The sequence below is a fragment of the Thermobia domestica genome, chromosome 10, assembly GCF_964235325.1.
Source record: "Thermobia domestica chromosome 10, izTheDome1.hap1.1, whole genome shotgun sequence".
Taxonomy (NCBI): Eukaryota; Metazoa; Arthropoda; class Insecta; order Zygentoma; family Lepismatidae; genus Thermobia; species Thermobia domestica.
This window is the reverse complement of record NC_137463.1, coordinates 32,443,003-32,462,532: the sequence shown is the minus strand read 5'-3', so window position 1 is coordinate 32,462,532 and position 19,530 is coordinate 32,443,003. Positions and strand designations below refer to the sequence as shown.

At 37.2% G+C, this 19,530-nt stretch overlaps 1 protein-coding gene across 1 annotated transcript in view; it reads left to right on the top strand.

The window, feature by feature from the left end:
* The window catches only part of PAN3 (Poly(A) specific ribonuclease subunit PAN3), a 59,281-nt gene that overhangs the window by 9,114 nt on the left and 30,637 nt on the right, over positions 1-19,530 (top strand). The window contains exons 2-7 of the mRNA XM_081727951.1: positions 4,632-4,720; positions 7,067-7,162; positions 8,427-8,741; positions 12,215-12,467; positions 14,762-14,920; positions 19,175-19,291. Coding sequence (XP_081584077.1) covers positions 4,632-4,720; positions 7,067-7,162; positions 8,427-8,741; positions 12,215-12,467; positions 14,762-14,920; positions 19,175-19,291 — 1,029 coding nt within the window. The remainder of the gene's footprint in view (positions 1-4,631; positions 4,721-7,066; positions 7,163-8,426; positions 8,742-12,214; positions 12,468-14,761; positions 14,921-19,174; positions 19,292-19,530) is intronic.

Below are 19,530 nucleotides of genomic sequence, written 5' to 3'. Positions count from 1 at the left end.
AGCATAAAAAAATTAATTCTACATTCATTAATCATCGGTTGTTCATTGATCAAGATTAACCATCATTCATTAATTTTGAGCTTAAAGGACATAAACGGAAGGGGGGGGGGGAAGGCATGAAACTAAAACAAAAGATTGTTTGCTTTCGTAAGAGTGACTGGTGGTGAGAGCCAGATAGTGTTAGCAGTGGAGCGTTAGGAAGCTCTTGAGTGAAAGAGATTAGGTCAGAAACCCGACGACGGAGAGCAGATGTGCTGGCTACACGTAACTTTTAAACATAACTGCTAAAGCCGGTTGGCCGTCTGCTCTTCTGCTGAGCAAGTTTTGTATATAGCACACCTTTGTAAATAAGTTTCCACCAATTTCGGTGTTTGCAAGTGACGTCAGACGTATGACATTGTTGTTAAACGTACTCCTTTTTACGTGAAATGATTTTGTGTGTGTGGAAAGTTTTCAAGAAAACAAAAAATAATGAACCTAATCAAATTTGTGTAAGAGCAGTCGGTGTTAAATATTTACAACTATTTAACATGAGATCAAACATTAAACCATCTGTTTTGACAAAATATATTTGATTTAAATTAACAGTTCAGAGAAAAATCATTCGAATTAAATCATGATTTAAATCTGATCTAAATGAGCCAACCCTGTTTAAAAATCTTTATCGTTGAATTATAGCGACTCTCATGTCATATTCTTTATAGAGATTTTTTTTGAGATGACAACCTAAAAGAGAAAGTTAATCTTGGTTCATCCATGTATTCATTGCATTATTCTTACAGCTGAGACCAAATTCTTTTAAATAGAAATGGATGTTCAATGTTTCTGTATACATAACTAAGCACTTTAAAGATATGAAAATGAAATGAGATGAAATCGTTCAGTTTTACCCTTTAGGTCAAGAGAGACGGATGATTAAGGCAAGTAAATGATGATGGAAGAATTGATGTAGTGAGGATGTGGGAGGAAACGGGAGTACTGCGAGAAAAACTACGAACACAATGTTGTTCACCACAAATCTACTTGGCGGGGTCGAACCAGAGATAAGTGGCCAACCACTGAGTCACCGTACCTTCCACTTTAACGATATGTGAGAATAAATTATTAGCTATGAGTTAGTAATACACAAAGAATGGAAAAGTGCACAACTGGACCGGGACTCGAGCACAGAATCTTCGGTATACCGTGCCCATGGGTTAACCAGAACTCTACCCAGTCTTCTCCCAGAACAGCCATACACTTTCTCACTCTTGAAGTCGGTGTTCTTTCTCTCAGACCACATGTTTTGTATCACAACTTCTTGTTATCTTGGACAGTCCAGTGTCCATATTGGGAACACTTCTGACAGTTGTATTATCATTATATTAACGAAAAGAGAAAACAGCTGATTTTTAACACATCACCTCCTTTATAGATGCGAATTTAATGGTACAGAAAGAGTAAAAAAGTGGACTGGGTAGTGTAGTGGTTAACGCATCGGCATATACGCCGAAGATGCTGGGTACGAATCCTGGTCCAGTTATGCATTTTTCACTCTCATGTATCATTGAATTCGCACCTATAGAAGAGATGGTGTGCTAATCGGTTAATATGGTGTGTTAATCGGTTAATATGGATTTCCTCTTTTCGTTAATATGAATTAATAATTTTAGTGATCAGCTTCTTGCTTCGCAATTCGTAGATGCAGTTTGTGTGCAGACTGGACCTGACGCTCAAATAATTTGTTGCTGTTTTATTTGATTCTGGAGCCTTGTTTTTTTCTTTTTTTCTGTGCGTTCTCTGTTTCTCTCAAGCTGATGTGTATAATTATTTGTACCAGTAGTTTATTTTCGTTTTGTTGTGTGGGATTTCAGTTTAAGCAGTTTCTCAAAATTCTTTATTTCTTCTGGTTGTGTGATCACTTTACCGCTATTGGCTTCAATTCGTTATTTGGTTCCTTGTTCCTTCGTATTCTTTATTAGTGCTTGCAGCACTTTCTTGTACCCTTCCACACTATTCTAGTGGCTGGCGCCCGTGCCATTGGTGCACTAGTTCTCGGGTTCGATACCTGATGAGGGAGCATCGAACGCAGTACCGTGGTTAATATCCCATTTGAAACTAGATTCTGTTCTGCATAACCTCGCTGCTGACAAACGGCGTAAATACATATCAGTCAATTATGTTCTTGTTCCATTCAGCATCTTTTTGGATATTTACATTTAATTCTAACCACACTTTTGCCTTTTTCTTACATTTCCTTTTCTTCGATTTGTATTTGTCTTCAATATTCATCGATCTTTTCTAAATCGTTCTCTACTAGTCTTTATTCTTTCCTTTTATTCCACCCTGCTTGTCTAGTGGCTATGCGCGCGGTTTGGGTTCACGGACTCACGGGTTTTGATTCCCGGTGGGAAAGCTTTGAAATTTGAACATATTGCGGCTTAAACTGTAGGCCCTTGTTTCATATAGCTTCCATGCTAATAGTGGGTACTAAACTTAAACAAACAAACGATATTTCCCTTCACCTCCTCTATCACTCTTGTCATTTTGGTACTTACTTTTCTTTAGCGGACGTCTTTCCACATATTTCGTGCGTTGCTTTTTTCCTTTATTTTTCAAACGCCTTCTACTCCTCACCTACTGATTTAATTTTATATTTTGGCATTTGGCAGCTTATTGTTCCTCCGAACTTGTAGCTTTACATGCTTCTAGAACTTCTTACTTGTACGTTTTCCTCTTATATTATAGTATATGATTTACTTATTTCTGTGTTTTTTCGAAGTCTCAAACTAATAATGCACATTCACTTTTCATTCCTACGTAGAAGTCACTTGTATATACCAAAGTGCTTTCGCCATATTTGGTCAGTAATAGTGACCGCTATGGCTCAGTGGTAGAGTGTTCACCTCTGGTGTATGGATCCCTGATTCGTTCACAGCTCGCCACAAGTGGACTTTGTGGTGGGCAAACACCGTGTGCGTTTGTTTTCTTGAGAGTCTCCCACTTTTTTTTTTTATTCCACCATTTCAATTCATTTCCCATCGTCACCTTCTTTTTTGTCCTACACGGTATAATCGTGGGACGTAAAACTCGAAAATTTTATTTCGTTGGAATTGGTAGTTATATAATCTGTCACTAATGATCTTTCCGTCTGAAGTATCGTGTTGTGTATAGCAAGGTAAATAATAATAATAGTAATAAAATTAATAATAATAAAAAAGCGCTAAGCATAAGAAGAAACGAAGACGTAGTATATATGGTATAAATAAGAATTCGTACATTTCCTTGTTAATCAATAATCTAGTTCACCTTCCTATCATTAATAACCTAAACCAACTTCGGAGTACTGAAAATGTTTGCTGTGTAATACAAAGTAACCCAAAAAGTTCTTGCCGTTTTGACGTCCCATTAATCATGCACTCATAGAGAGGAAGCGAAATGAACGCATGTGCCCACGAAGCGATCAGGAATTAGTCTGACTATCGGCCTTCATGCAGAGATAATGCGCACACATAGCAGTCATAGCTCGTCCGATATCGAACGGAAATGGAGGTATCGAAGCAACTTGTTCGCGTATGTTTGTTATGCCAAGCATTTGGGGAGAATGCCGTGAACAAACGCACCGCCAGGAATTGGTTCCAGAAATTCCGTTCTGGAGATCGGATGAACCTCATAGTAGGAAACCACATGTGCCTGAAAGCAGCCATCGAGGAGGACAGTGGTCTAACGTGTGATGAACTTGCAGAAATGTTCCATATTTTCGCTGAAACAGTCAGACTGCACCTGCATGGGATAGGGAAGTCATACAAGACGGATGTGGGTACCCCACACACATTGTCGGCAGCCAACAAGGAACAATGAGTGATAGCCTGTTTTTCCTTCCTCACTCGGCACCTAAATACATCCATCTTTGATCCTTGCTCACTAGTGACGAAAAGTGAGCCCTCTGTGACACTCCCAAACGTATCGGGCATTGGTTGTTGCCATGTGACGCTGTTCCTCACACCTCAAGACCACCTCTGCACGCACTAAAGGTTATGCTCTCTCGGAAAGTGGTACATTACGAACTGCATCTACCTGGTCAGACCATTATTGCTTACCTCTACTCTCAGCAGATGCAAGGGGTGCACCGTACATTGTGGCAGAAGGAGCGGGCATTGGTAAATTGCAAGGATGTGTTGTTCCTGCACCACATATGAGAAAGAGGACCGGGGAGACCCTTCACCAACTTGGTAGGGAGATACTGTGCCACATATTCGCCGAACCTTGCGCAAATAGGTTACTCTCTGTTTCATTCCCCCGACAGTTACCTCCGTGGGAGATCCTTTGAAATGAGACATACAGAACGCATTCATGACCGCCGAGTTTTATCACCAGGGTATTGTGCAGCTGAAGGAACGTTGGCAGAAGGTGGTGGGTGCTAATGGAGATTACTTTGAAACCTGAAGATAAGTACCGCCCGTCCACTGTATTGCTCCTCGTTTATCACTGTTTTAGAACGGCAAGAACGTCTTTGGTTATCTTGTAAATAAATAATTTCAGTGTATCAAAATTACCATGATTTAAGTCTTCGTCTGTTGTATTTTGTTATTTAAAAGTAATTTCTGTTTTCGTAAAGATAATAATATATGGATGTTTGTATACTTTTTCAGATGGAGGTACTGATAGGATGGACCCCTTGTTCTTAGCATTTTCTCAAGTCAATGGAGTTCCTCAAGAGTCGAAATTGAACACATATATGGTAAGCTGTATTTGTATGTTAACTCTTAAGTTGTAGTCTCCATTTGCCCACATTACTTGCAAGTAAAACAAAGAACTCTTTATTTTGCGAGTATTATTTTCCATTCGCAGGAACTGTGATTTAAACTTACTTTTGTTTCTTAATATTTTGTATATCATACAATTTTTGTGCTGGGATGTAAAGCTATGCTGAATAATGAAGATGAATTTAGGGAGTTCGGTGCCGAAATGTCGTCAAGACGCAAAGTCAAATAACTAATGTGTTTGTCGACGTATTCTATCAATTTGGAACTAAACTAAATGTTATAATAATTAAAACTAAAGTCCCCGGTGCTAGAGTTTACGAAGGTTAATAGCCAAAGTGCACGCTTTCAACTGGATGATTTATAGTCAGCACATCGATCGTAACAGTTTTTCCTGATTTTCTAAACTGAAATTCCTTATCTCGTAATTCAAGTGCCAAAAACAACAGTAGATACAAAATATAGTAAATTGTGCCCAAGCGTCACAAAATAGAAAATATTATTGCTTAGAAATACCACCTAGCATATAACGAAAGACATAAACGTATTAAAAAATAAAATAAGTGAAACAATTTCAAGGTGTCACTTACTTTGTTTTCTACAGCGACTCTTCAAATGATGATGCGTGGTTCATAATAGATAATTAAATCTTGATTATTTAATAGAATGAAAACACTCTGTATAATGTTAAGCTGATTCGCCTGTGTTTGCCATGTACAGTTTGTAAATCTCAATTGATTTCCATAATTTTTATTTTATGTTCAAGTGCTACACAGTTAAGTTGTATAAGATTATTAAAATCTGTTTTAGAGAACTTCATAAGTAGCACTAAATAGAAGGCGTGATAGTTAAAAATAACGTCAACGAAATAATGTTAGATGATTACTAAAGTTGCAAAATAAAATTTATATCTTCTGTATGGAGTAAACGATTTTTTTTTTCTTTCTTTCTTTAATACTTCGGCATTCCACGGTTATGCCCTTGAAACTAAAGGAGACGGATGAATTATGAAAGCGAATGATTGTGAAATTAAGTTTTTGTCTTTCCTACTGGGAATTAAACCCAGGATCACGTGCTCCACGCTTTAGCCATTAGACTAAGTGCAAAATAGGGTTAGCGGGCGGGGAGGGGAGGCTGTTTCACGAAAACGAGCCTAGAGCATATCAGCCATTCGTCTATTGAGGAGTTCTAATGGGATGAATAATTTCTGAAAATAACAGAGAAGATGAAGATAGTTTGGTTTGTAATTTAACGCACTTTCATTATCGAGGCTATACGAGACATGGATTTCTCAGCGTAATGCGTGATCCAAATTACATTAGCTCCAACTGGGAATCGAATCCTGGTCACGAACATAGAGGGCGCGCATGCTAACCATGTAGCCACGAGGGAACTCTGGTAGATGAAGTGTAGATAAATGTTGCATATTTCTTCCAGGTAGTGAACGAACTTTCTAAGGGGTGGAGGTAGGTGAATGATTGTGATGCCAGGTTTTGAGAAAACAAAATTGTTCTAGCTATAAATTTTAATGTTACTTTGTATTTTGTGATCATTGCTAGTTTTCTTACGTGTACACTAAAATGTAAATACAAATGTTAGGCCTCATAATTAAGGTTCTTGTCAGGAGAAATTTTTAATGGGGGTGAAGTAGAAGCAGCAGTGTATAGACATAATGGAACATTATCTGACATTTGTTGTTTGAGTATTCTGTTTTTGGTTCAAACGCGCTTTTTTTTGGGGGGGGGGGGATCTTCTAGTAACTAGTAGCGGAACGTTATCACACTTGGCACTTAAAATTATGAGTTTCCGGGTCGATTCCCGATGGGAACACTCGGTCGAAAAAGCGTAAAAATCTTTTTCAGGCTAGCCGTCCTGAATGAGGTTTTCCTGGATTTTGTTCATTCATACCAGGCAAATACCGGGATAGTACACAATATATAGGTCCCAGGGTACTTCCTTTCTTCCCCAATCCTCTCTTCCTTCCTTCTCCCCGGATAGTGTGATTGCCGAGGGACGTCGTTTCTCTTACGTGACGGGCTAACATGGCCATAGATGCCGAAAGTCCAGAAATCTAAATCCTAAATCCCTTAAAAGGATGCGTATTGTGTATCGGTGATGGATTGACATACGTTTGGTACATCAGTGACACTAATTACTTTGTCCTGTATTGTATACTCAAAAGTGGTAGAGCGTTCACCTGTGTATCTGTTCGTTATATTCACTTGTGTCTGTATATAGAAGCTTTTTTCTCTAGACTTATTTCATGTTACTTTTACTTAATAAATTTTGAGCATGTAATATAGTGCTTTTATTTTTATTTCCAGAACCGCCAAAGTACAAACACTCCAACTGCTGCAATTAACCAATCCCTTACAAAGAACCTTGCAGCCCTAAGTCTAGATCCGATGTCTGGAAAAAAGGTAAAACTTACAGTTAAATAATTTGTTTCTAAATTAAATATAGCTCTCGTGTGGAAATGGTATATTATTCACCTATTAAATCGAAATTTTGCTCTCACACTTTTCTTTCGTCTTATATTTCATGTGAACTATCGCTGTTTCATCAGGAAGAATAATTAGGATAAATTGTACAAGGGAGTAAATATTGTTATGTATGTAGTACGTCATGGAGTTGTATTTTGCTGCTATATTTCACAAACTTCTCTGTGTGCTTTATCCAGCAGTCTTTTTGAACTGTTATATTATGTTCATATTATTTCTCTTGTTTTCGGTTAATTTAGGACTGTGAATTTAATTAAGATTAGTACGCTTTTTTCCTTCTGAGAATTAATAAACTTTTCACAGTATATTGCTGTAAACGCGTGGTAGCCGCCATTCCCGTAAACAAGACGAACAACGTGAATATGTAGTGTTTTAAGAAATAATCCAAAAATTATTAAGACTGATGATCGGAAACACTAATTCGCTGATTGAGTCTGTAAGATTTTTAGTGGATGGTTTCGGCCATTTAAGCTGTGGGCTTCTCAAATTTGTCTGCAAGCTGCAGTCAGTTTCAATAATTACCTAAATACTGAAATTAACTCATTTTTAATCAATTTATGAAGAATGGTGAGTGGAAGCACTAATTCTGTTAATTGCGCGTGTAAGATTTTTACTCAAATAGCCTAAATTACGAAGCGAGTCAAGGTAACAGTGAAACCTCTGGACTCTGCATCGCCAATTCCAGTTTAAGTGTGTAAGTTGGTTGCATACAAAGGCTACCTAAGGAAAAATTAAAGAAGGCCACAGCTTAAGTGGCCGAAACCGTCCAGTAAAATCTTGTAGACGCAATCAATGGAATTAGTGTTTTTACTCACAGTTCTTCATAATTTGATTTAAATTCGTCAGTTTCAATCTTGAAGTAAATACTCTAGAGAAATAGGACTGCTGGGTAAAGCAAAGAGTGAGATTTGTGAAATATTGTAGCAAAATACAACTCCACGACGCACCACACAGGTTACAATATTTGCTCTTTTAAATCAACGCGTTAAAATGCATCCATGAATATATGAAGATAAATTAGTTAAATAAGGTAGAAACGGAGTCATAATTGAGTTCATGCTTAATAGGGATGTTATTTAAAGTTGCTATCCCTGTATAGATTTACGTGTTATTCTTGCGACTGTATTTGTTGCGTATTATGTGTTGACACCAGATATGCATATTTCTGTTTCTCTTATTTCAGGTTACCGCAGTTCCCAACTCTGCAGAGTATCTCCCCCATGTTTCTACTCCCGTCTCCCTGTCTCAAAGTGCCAGTTCTCCCAATTTTTTGACGTCATTCCCTGCACTTGTTGCCCCGTCTCCTTCTTCCACGAATTCCAGCCCCTTCACTGCCAGCTTCTCGTTGGTGGGGAGCCCAGGGTTTGGTCGGGTGGAGAGTCCAGGAGTGCCGCTGTCACCTCGGCTCACTCCGCAACCATCTCCTCCATTGAGTCGTTGTTCCTCAACTCCTACATCACAAGATAAGACTCCAGCCTCTTCTGTATCTACGTATCAGGTAAGAAAGTCTTAACGTTACCAGGATCTTTTCCACTTATGAACGCTGCAGGATACATATTAAATAATTGAATGAATATTCTTACCTCAGGATCCGGGGGAAAACGAATAAACGCTAAAATCATTTCGATATTCTCTAGCGCCTTTATTGGTAACCCATCACCTAGGTACAACAAACTCCTTAAAATCTCCTTGTGTGAGTTGTCCTAGAAAAATTAAAGGAACGTGAAAGATCGGAAAATAATTATAGTTTGAAGTTTAGACAGAATTCCCAAGAACTTACTGATCACATGATCACTTTTTGCAATTAAACCTTTCTTTTCGCTTGAAAAGCACTTTGTCCGGAAATGAATCTCATTAACTTTGAGAACTCTGAATTGCCAATTAAATTACATAAAACGATTTTCTGAAATTTTGTGTAAACTTCAGCTATAATTATTTCCCAGTTCCTTTAACTCTTCTACGACATCTCACAGAAGACCGATTTTTGAATAGTTTGATGTAGCTAAGTGATGGGTTACCGTTGAAGCGGGACAGGACGTTTGGGCGCCACCATTTGGGCGCGGACGTTTCGGCGCTGCCGTTTGGGCGCCGGACGTTTGGGCGCAAAGCCGTTTAGGCGCCAGACGTTTGGGCGCGAGGTACATAGTAAAAATCACAATTTACGACATATAAAGTAAGCTAGGCACTGAAAACTAAGCGCGAATCAAGATATATACATTTCCTATACTTCTGTTTTTATCTCACCTCATTTATCTGTATATTTTCTAAATTAAATAGTTTAATTCGTTTGTGGTATTTGTTGCCTAACCTCGTTATGGACTGATTTTTCGCTTGTTCACTATTCTTGTACTTCTGATCTAATGATCTAATTTTTGTATTATATAAGAAAGCTAGAAAACGAATGAATCAGACGAACTGTTAATAGTGCCGGGATGGTATCTAATTTATAGGTCCAGGCCGCTTCCTTCCTTCCCTTTCCCCGGATAGTGTGCTCCCTCAAACGTGACGGGTTAAATGGCCTTAAATGCCGAGAACCCAGAAATCTAACAATCCTAAATCCTAATCGAGTTGAGGGAAAGATGTTAATACAGGATGTCTAAGACATTGAGTTTAGGAACTGCAGTATGCCGTATTTCTGGTATCACTTTTTTATATTAACATTCCAATATAAAAATCAAAACTTAACACACTTTTTTTTCGTCCCATTGTAAGCATTTAATCTGCATTAAAGAAAGTGGAGAAAGGGAAAAAAGAACGATTTCAAAGTGAAAAATATTGTTAAGTGTACATATATTGGTCATTTAGCCACTAGAAATGTGTTTGACATTCACACTTATTGCATAACCAGAGTAGAAGGCCTGTTTAATTTTTTTTTAATGGAATAGGCTCACTATGTATGTAATGCAGTCAATCATATCTAGTCTGGTCTACTTACTTTTGGCTTGAAAAGTTATCAAATAAAAAGCACACTTAACTTTGGCTGAAACTTAAATTTACAAAATTTAATTGTTAATTCAGTTTTTAGAATTTTGAAATTCCAGTATTTCTAATATGTAAAACAAAATCCAGTATAATTCAAGGACTTCCACTACAGTAGACACCTTGTGATATCTTGATTGGAACTTAGTACTCAGCGCCTAACATAATGACTTTTTAATTTAACTCGCGCCCAAACGTCTGGCGCCCAATTGGCTTCGCGCCCAAACGTCCAGTGCCCAAACGGCGGGGCCCAAACGTCACGTACCGCGTTGAAGACGGAGAATGTCAAAGTGATTTAATTTTATGTGAATAAGGAAAATTGTGACAATTTTAAGATTATGATCCGAATTTAAATGAAATCTTTGAGTTTTACGTATGATCCGAATTTAAAAAGTATGGTTCTGTCTGGTATCGTCACGTAGTATAATTTTATTACGTAGGAGAGGGGGGTAGGGAACCCTTCAGGACTCAAAACTACATAGTATTACAGCAGAAAAATCACTAATAGTATCAAAGTATAAGAATAAATCAAAAGTTTTGTAATTTTTCTTTCATTTACTTGCTTTATGCGTCAAGTTACAACGAAAGCTGCCAATGCATACGAAGTAAAAGGCCATCGTGTTGCATCAATTGAGCCATCTTTCGGCTAGTTCTTCAATCCTATCCCGATGCCGGTTTTTGTCCTTCGAAGCGAGCTTTCTGCACTGGAGTGTCCACCACTTTGTGGCTCTGGAAGCATAGCGAGCCCAGAAAGGGAATCATGACTACTTATAATCAGATGGTGCAAGGTCCCGAGTATATTCTGCATTAATTGTTCTACCTAGTATGTAGATTTTATTCTGGGTTGTTAGGCAGATATCGGTTTCTCATTGTCTTATTTGCAGAAGTACTCGGTTTCTGTTCATCAACGAAGGCGCACAATAGCATACATTCACTGCAACTGTTCGGAGTACAGATTGGCATTGAAATTGAGAAACTCCTTTATAGATAGTAGCTTTCAAGCTAATAAATTAATAAACTGAAGTATACATACAGAAACACTAGTAAGTACTTCATAGTTTATAGTGATGTGTTTATTGCTTATTTTAATGAATTATTAACTGTATTCCCAGAAGTAGGATGTGGTATTCAACGCAGCACAGTAAACTTACGAATACTTCTTGTATGAGACTCACTTAGGAGTATGTGTAAGTAATTCTATATATTAGTGCATTTAAATGAAATGTCAGGGCGTAATAAGTAAAAGGTCTCCATAACAAAAATCACTCTGATGTTATAAAGGGTCATCATCATCATAGGTATTCTGCCTTTATTGGCAGGTCACTTGCCGCAGCTGAGAATCTTCCATGCTCCACGGTCCTCCGCTAACCTTTTCGTCTTCGCGTATGATCTTTCTGTTTTAATATCATCCATTAATTGTAGTCTCTTTCGCCCCCTCCCTCTCTTTCCCGCCACCATACCCTCTAGGACGTCCCTCATGATACAATCTCTTCTTAGGCAATGTCCCAACCAGTTTCTCTTCCTCTTACTAATAATATCTAAAAGTGTTCTTTTCTCACCCACCATTTCTAACACTCTCTCATTCGTTTTCCGCTCGACCCAACTAATTCTTTCCATTCTTCTCCACGCCCACATTTCGAAGGCTTCCAGTCGATTTTCGTCACTTTTACGTAAGGTCCACTATAAAGGGTAACTAAGTGCAATTCCAGTCCATATGAGTTTGTGGTTTGTGTGAATAACATTATTTTCTAGAATTTTTAAGAGATTCTCTCAGTTTTCTCGCACTCTTTTTATTTCCCTAAGTTTTCCATCAAAAGCACTTGCATTTATTGCCGCTCAGAGAATAGTCATTGGGCTATTATTTTTTATATGGTTAATATAAATCATCTAATTGGTTAAGATATTTTCAAATGTTCTGCAACGCTAAGGAAATGAAAAGAAGAAGTATTTTGTTACCACTTTGTAACCAAGATTTATTTTACATCTTTACAGGAGAATGTTGGTGGAACGACCTATTTTTATCCAGCTGGGGAAACAGCTCCTCTCGCCAACAATATTCCTCCGCCACCACCAATGGTGCTGCCAAACTTCCATGTGTATCCTGGAACACCCAGTCACTTGGCCAATTTAAAATCAAAGCAATCAACAAATGCTTCTTGGTTCTACGTCTCAGATGATCTCCGTCTTGAATGTCTGCAAAGACACGCTCTAACTTTAGCTCAGCCAGATCCTGAACAGTATCCTGGTGAGATTTTTATATTTTTAATTGTAGCTTTTGGTATCTGACATGAATACTTAAAAATAAGTAAATAATTTTATTATATATATAATATACGTATATATAGCATATAAATTACCAGAAAATGTTTAGGACATAATCACACACGCTACAAATGCACACTTTAAGTGCTGCCACTGAAACGCTTCATCAGTAAGGAGAATGGAATAAAAAATCATAAAAATAAAAATAACAATAATAACGGTGAATCATTCAACGGTTGCTATCTCGCAAGGCAGGATTACGTGGTTACGTGATAGATACTACCAGGATGTAAGTACGGTACATAACACTTTAATGGAGAAAGATAAACTACAGGATGGTAAGAGTGTAGGAGGAGAAAGAATATTAAATGAAGGAAACATTATTTGTATAATAGGAAATAAGGATTGAAAAACAAAAATTAATGAAGAAATTAAAAGAACGTGTCTGTAGTTGGAGAAGGACCATGTGAATTTGACTGAACACTTGTTAATTAGGAACTATAGGAACTAATTCAGTGTTGGTTGGTCTTCAGTTCATATTAGGAAGATTTGTCTATGATGTAAGCCAAAAGCAAAGTTGAAGTGGTGATGAGCTGAATGTTCGTTGTTCCCAATATTGTTCCATGAATAGGTTGGTGCATGAGAGGGGAGAAGGTGGGAGGTGACTGTACGAGTGCCCTTGACGGTTACTTTGTAACATGAAATTGTTTGTGGTTAGGGTAAATTGGGGCAGTTGGATAGGCAGTTCGGAGCACATGTGTGTAGGAATTATTCAAGGACACTGAGACTGTAGGTAAATGGAATGTTGGCGCTTAATGAGGTTACGTCTACAGAGACTAAGATGGTATTGGGAGGTAAATGTTTTGTGACAGAGCTAATAATGGATAGAAAATGATGTATATCTTGGAGGTATGATTGGAGAACCTGTACGCGGATTGGAAGTGGTAGTCGGCGAAAGAGATACGTTGGTAGGTTTACCAGTTCTGGAAATAATGGAAAACAAAACCTTTTAATTCTATGTTTATGTAGCTCATCGTTAAAATGTTTACTTTTCCAAAGTATCTTTAACATGTAATATGCCACTGATGATTAATAGCCAGTAGCGAAATATGACAATTTAATAAAATTTTCTTATTGAAAACCATAAAGTATTTCTAGATATTTAATTGTACAATGCGTAATGATTTGATTTTTAAAGAATAATATAACATTCAAATCTGTTCGATTAGTGTTCTGTAATGTGATCAGTCATCTATTGGATTGAAGTTTTAAGTACGTTTACTTTAATAGAGATAACATTGGTACAGTTCATAGTTACCTAGGGAAAAGATGATTAACAGAGAGAATCGGCAGAAATTTTTAATAGTTTTTTTTTTTTTTTTTTTACATTGTTTTTATTAGGTTCTTTTTCTGTTCGTTAGTGTCAAATCTTGCAATTTAAACTCACTCTCATACTAACTGAAGCTTTGAAATTTTCTACAAATACGTACACCTGGTGACAATATCTTCACTTTATCTTATTGTTTTCTTATAAAAGTAATTCTTTATAAATAACTATCTAGCCCTTGCTGTTTATTATACAACCCAAACCCTCACAGAAGTTCGGTTGGTTACAGACGACTAGGCGTTCTGATGGCTTCATAGCAACAAGTTTGAGCATTTTTCTTTTCGTAATAAGGGGACTGTTGCCATCCACAAGGTAGAGTAAGTATAAAAAGTAAAACATAATAATCATGAAAAAGTTAAAAACAACGGTTTTATAAAATGTGCTATAAAAGAAGGAAACAATTTTCTTTGGTGGAGTAATGCAGTGTTATTGTCTTATTAACAAAAGTTTAGAAAGATGCACATGAAAGAGGTTTATTTATTTAGGTAATTTTCCTTTTTCTTGCTTTTTTCTTTGTTTCTTTTTTCGTTTGTTCTCTTTCGTGCTTTGTTTCTTTATTATCTCCATTTTTTTTTTCATTTTACTCCACAAGAAAGTCTTCTTTCTAGTACATTTTATACATGCATTGCTTTGAAAATGTTCTTATGATATTTATTAGTTGCGGCGACTAGTAGTTTCTTCACTCATGATGTGTATTTGGATCAAAAGGTATGTAATGTAACCGATGCAAAACATTTTAAAGCACTCCCAGTCTATCTATCTTGTCTGTAAGAAGTATATGTCCTAATGGATTTATATAAATTACAAATGAAGAAGACATTCTTCTGGCGGAGAAGTAAGTGCCTAAATATTACTAATTTAGACAAAAATTTTGTTCTGTTTCTTTTCAGACTTACCATCAGAGTTGGACAATTACCATGAATTGTGCCCTCTTGAACCTATACCGTCAACGCCAATGCACAAATCTCAACTGCTCGGCTATCCAGCCTCAACATATAAAGCAACAAATACTAAAACCGGAACAAGGGTTTGCCTCAAAAGGATACATGGTAAACTTGTGTCGACTTTCTTCTTCATAATATTTGTAATTTTTTGGACGAAGGTATAGGATATTTTTATTTTTACTCGTACCAATATCCTATAAGACTATACCAGACGCATGAAGTACTTCAATGCAGTCGGTTCAAAGTTCATCGAGAATTGTTAATTTCTAGTTCTTGCCAGCAATATTTCTGGTGAACTCTGTTTAATAGGTTATATACTGGTATAGTGTGCACAGGATGATCTGCTAGCAGTAGCGTACTCAGTGGAGGGTTTCCGGATTCTACCCCATTCTCTTCAACAAGATACGGAAACAATACCATATTAAAATAGGTATAAAAAATTCTGAAACGATGACTTTGGAAGCTTGAACGTTCCTCCTCCCCCCATCTTGGTGAAATTCTGTGTACGCTACTGCCTGCTGATATGGTTTCAATAAGTAAAATTGCACTTTTGAGCCGATTGTACAGTATCATTAAATAAAAAAGATATTCAGATTCACCCAGTTATAAATTAAGTAGGCTGATCGAATGGAATCATAAAAGAAAGAATGAGTACTAAAATTTTATTAGCATCTCAGAAACGTAAGTACTTATATATTTTCACAAAGATTTTAACAGTCAAACTTTCAAGAATTTATGTTCTGTTTATTTTATTAACGACTTCCACTCTTTTTCTTTTACTAACATTGTCTGGAAGTATTAGCTCTTTAGTTATGAAGATTTAATATATATAATGTTCCAAAATTCTCCATACGAAAGGAGTTTCAGTTCAAAATAGAAATAGTGTGGCCGCGGTGGCTCAGTGGTAGAGCGTTCACCTCTGGTGCTTGGGGTCCCGGGTTCGATCCCAGCCCCCGCCAAGTGAACTTTGTGGTGGACAAACACCGTGTGTGTTGGTTTTCTGGGGGTTCTCCCGTTTCCTCCCACTTTCTTCATTCCACCATTTCATTCATTACTCATCATCACCGTCTCCTAGCCTAACCGGCATAACCGTGGGCCGTAAAACTTAGATTTATTTTCAAAATAGAAATATCACACAATGAGACCCGTCTAGATATAGTCATAGATAACTGAATTTCCTCCACTCCCGAGATATTCGGCCTAACATGACGGTAGGTGTTTACGAAGTGGCCTACAGATGATGCAAGTCTTGGGTTTTTTCTTAGTAATTAAACGATCAACTTAAGTTAACCCTAGAAGTGAAAATGAAGAAGTGTAGTACTTGGGAGACGAGGCTGCCATTCAGTGGGTTGTCATCGAAGATCAAATGTTTGGGGAACAAGTTTGGTTAGTTTAGAGTTTAATATCACTTTTAGCACGTTGAGGTTCCACCGGGAATCGAACCCGGATTTCTCCCAATCTGCGTGTGCCAAGCGTATAGCCTTGAGGAGGTTTAGAAAACCAAGTCCTTCAGGTATTAACGCACAGAACAGACGTAGTGAAAAACGAACAAATTCTTTTGAAAGTATACCGGGGTGCCTCCCTCCGCATTCAACATCAACCGCGTATTATCTTCTGTAGCATCGCAAGGCACCGTTCCTTATTCAAGACTCCGTCATAAGCATCGTACTGTTAGTTCTGAACTATGTATTTTGAAACCCACAATTCGTAACGATTTTGTTTGCACCAGTAACTCATGTTCTGGTGATTAATCTCTTCGCTGACATAAAAGTAATCGTCCGAGATGATAATACCAGAGCCCGACAAGAAGTACTGGTCTTATAAGCATGTCAGAATTCGACACGCCGATCCTCGTTTCCACTAATCAGTGAATGCTGGTTTTGTTGATGCTGAACTCCGCAGGTTTTTCTTTTTCTTTTAATTTGTAGGCTATAACAACTACATACACATACTATACACCACACACACAAAATAAATAAATAATAAAAGGAACGAGATAAATTATTCTGAATTACATCCTTATTTTTTTTACAACGCTCAATACTGCAACTGTTACCGTTGATGTTATTTTGTCGGTAGCATTCCGTAAGCATCTCGAACGGGGCTGATCTATCAATGCTGGCTCTAAACTTGCTTATTAGTTCAACAGTGTTTCCTAAAACATACGTCTTGTTGAACGCCTGTGCAACATTCCTGGTGCTAGCTGATTCTCCCAGGAAGGTGACCAGGATTCTGATGATCTTATCATAGTCTTACCTGCAAAGAGAGAATGATCTTCTTTAGTCTTATGTATGTGGAGACTTTTTGGACATATTGTAATATTACATTAAAGGAAACAGTTTTACCTGTCATTTATGGGTAATTTTCTAATACCCATTAATTTGTTAGTAGAAAAATTAGCGAAACTATCGAGGGAAATCAAATCTTTATTGAATAAAATAAGCACGAGTTTAACTGACGACAAGTTTTGGTATATTTGCTAAGAATGGATTTATTGTTATTAAGAGCAATATATTCATTTTCTGAACGATTCTATGAAGAGAAGGTAATTTTTACTCCAAAGAGTTCATGAATTTTTCCCTAAATAATGAAAGTACTTCAGTCATAAAGACCTCCAGGAAAAAAAAAAGCGATACATCGAAGGCAAGTTTTATTGTATTTCAGTATTACTTGACAGTTCTAAAGCCAAATTTTTCGTACTTTGAGAAATACAACAATCAGAGGCCTCCTGTCTGGTCCATCGTTTGATCTTTTGACGAAGTGCGGTCAAGTTGAAAGGGCTCCTGATTTTTATTTCACATACTATTTACCTCAGAAAGTTGAAACTCATGTTATTTTTCAAAGTAATCTCCCTTTAGACGCACATGTTTTTCGCGACGTTGACGCCATGATTCCTTAGCCTTAGGGATGTGTTTTGTCTACTGGAAAATCGCTGATGCTGGAGAGATCCAGCAGGAAAATGAACACCCATGGAGGGTGTTCTTCATTGTTGAAAATAGCCAAAAATCACTAGAAACGAGGTCTGGTGAGTAGGAGCGTGAAGCACTACTTCATGGTTGTTACGAAGAAACTTTGAGTTAGGTGTGTCCGATGAGCAGGAACATTGTCTTGATGGAAAAGCACATGAACAACCTTCTCGATCGTTTTGCTTGTAGTATTGGAATAAGCTTAGTCTATAAAACATGTTCGAAGATACAGCCATTACTATAATGCTTTCTGAAACATAGTGAGTGAGCATTAGGCATTCACTGGCCCAAAACCGGTCATTACTTTCTGAGCGCTAGTGGTAACTTGCAATTTCCGTGGTGGCCAAGTTGCTGCGTGGTTTCATTGTGTCGACTGCCATTTCATTTCAGGATTGAAAAGTGGTATCCATGTCTCATCCATTGTTACATTTAACGGAAAGAAAGCACCATTCATGTTCACATTGATTCCCACATTGCCACCTGCGCAGCCTTGTGTTTTCATGCAGAATGATGTCAGTATATCCAATGGAAATACTAACCCTAGAGGTGATATCACGCACACTTAATCGGCGGTCCTCCGTAATAACGACCTACTGCCTCTCCACACACGCAGTTATATTGTCGGTCCGGCTGGTTTTGCACACTGAACGTCGCCATTTTTAGTCCTACCTGCTGATCTAGTGACTAGCGCGTGTGCCTGTAGTACACGTGGTCCCGGGTTTGATTCCCGATCGGAGAATACAAAAAAAAAAAAAAAAAATCTTTCACTAATCATCAATTTCCTTTAGCTTGAAGGGCAAGATTGTGGGACGCCCAATCGCCATTAGGAGTATCGAAAACACTGCTCACTAGCGGCGACTGTAGAAACTACGAGCACTGCACGGTGCTGCCTTCTGTATCGCAAATTCGCAAAAAGTGTTCGCGTATTTTAATATGAACTGCATTCTTAAAACTTGAACGCATCTTATACAGATTTAATATTCTCGTTTATCATGTATAGGCAATATAATTGTCATTAATATATCTAACAGACATTGAATGTTACCAAGTTTTGTATTAACATTTTTACGATAAATAACACATTGTGTTGGCCAACACAGCTAATCAAGGAAATGTTTACTCCTAGACACAAATTCTCGTTGTAATCTATTTGAATTGAATGAATGCATTACAGACTTGGGATCCTTGTATTAAATATCAACACTTTGGCTTTAAAAATTAAGAAAGAAAAAAAAAAAAAAAACCATCGAAATTAAGAAAGTTGATTCGAAAGAACATATTGGAATTAAGTGAGTTGGTTCGATAGTGACATTTAATGGGATTAAGTAACTTTTCGTTAAACTTGTATAGTGTGTCATGATCGCAATAATGGATTTTTTCTTTTGTTTTTTAGGGTTCAGATTAGCAAATACAAAATGTATGGTATTTGTGGATATGTGGAAAAGACTGCAACATTCCAATATTATACAATTGAGAGAAGTGTTCACAACCAAAGCTTTTGGGGACCACTGTAAGTACTTATGTTGTGATATTTTCTTCTTCTTCCGTTCTTAGTGTAACAATCATAAATTACAGCATTTTGATTGGGCTACTTGTTTAGAAATGTTTATAAAAAAAGGGCTACTTTTAAATGTTGCATCAGAAACATATTATACATTATAAGAAAAGGCTTCACAAATATACAGTGTTTGATCAAGTAATTTTTGACGTTAATAGCCTAACTTTATTGTTTCTCAGTCCTATGATACT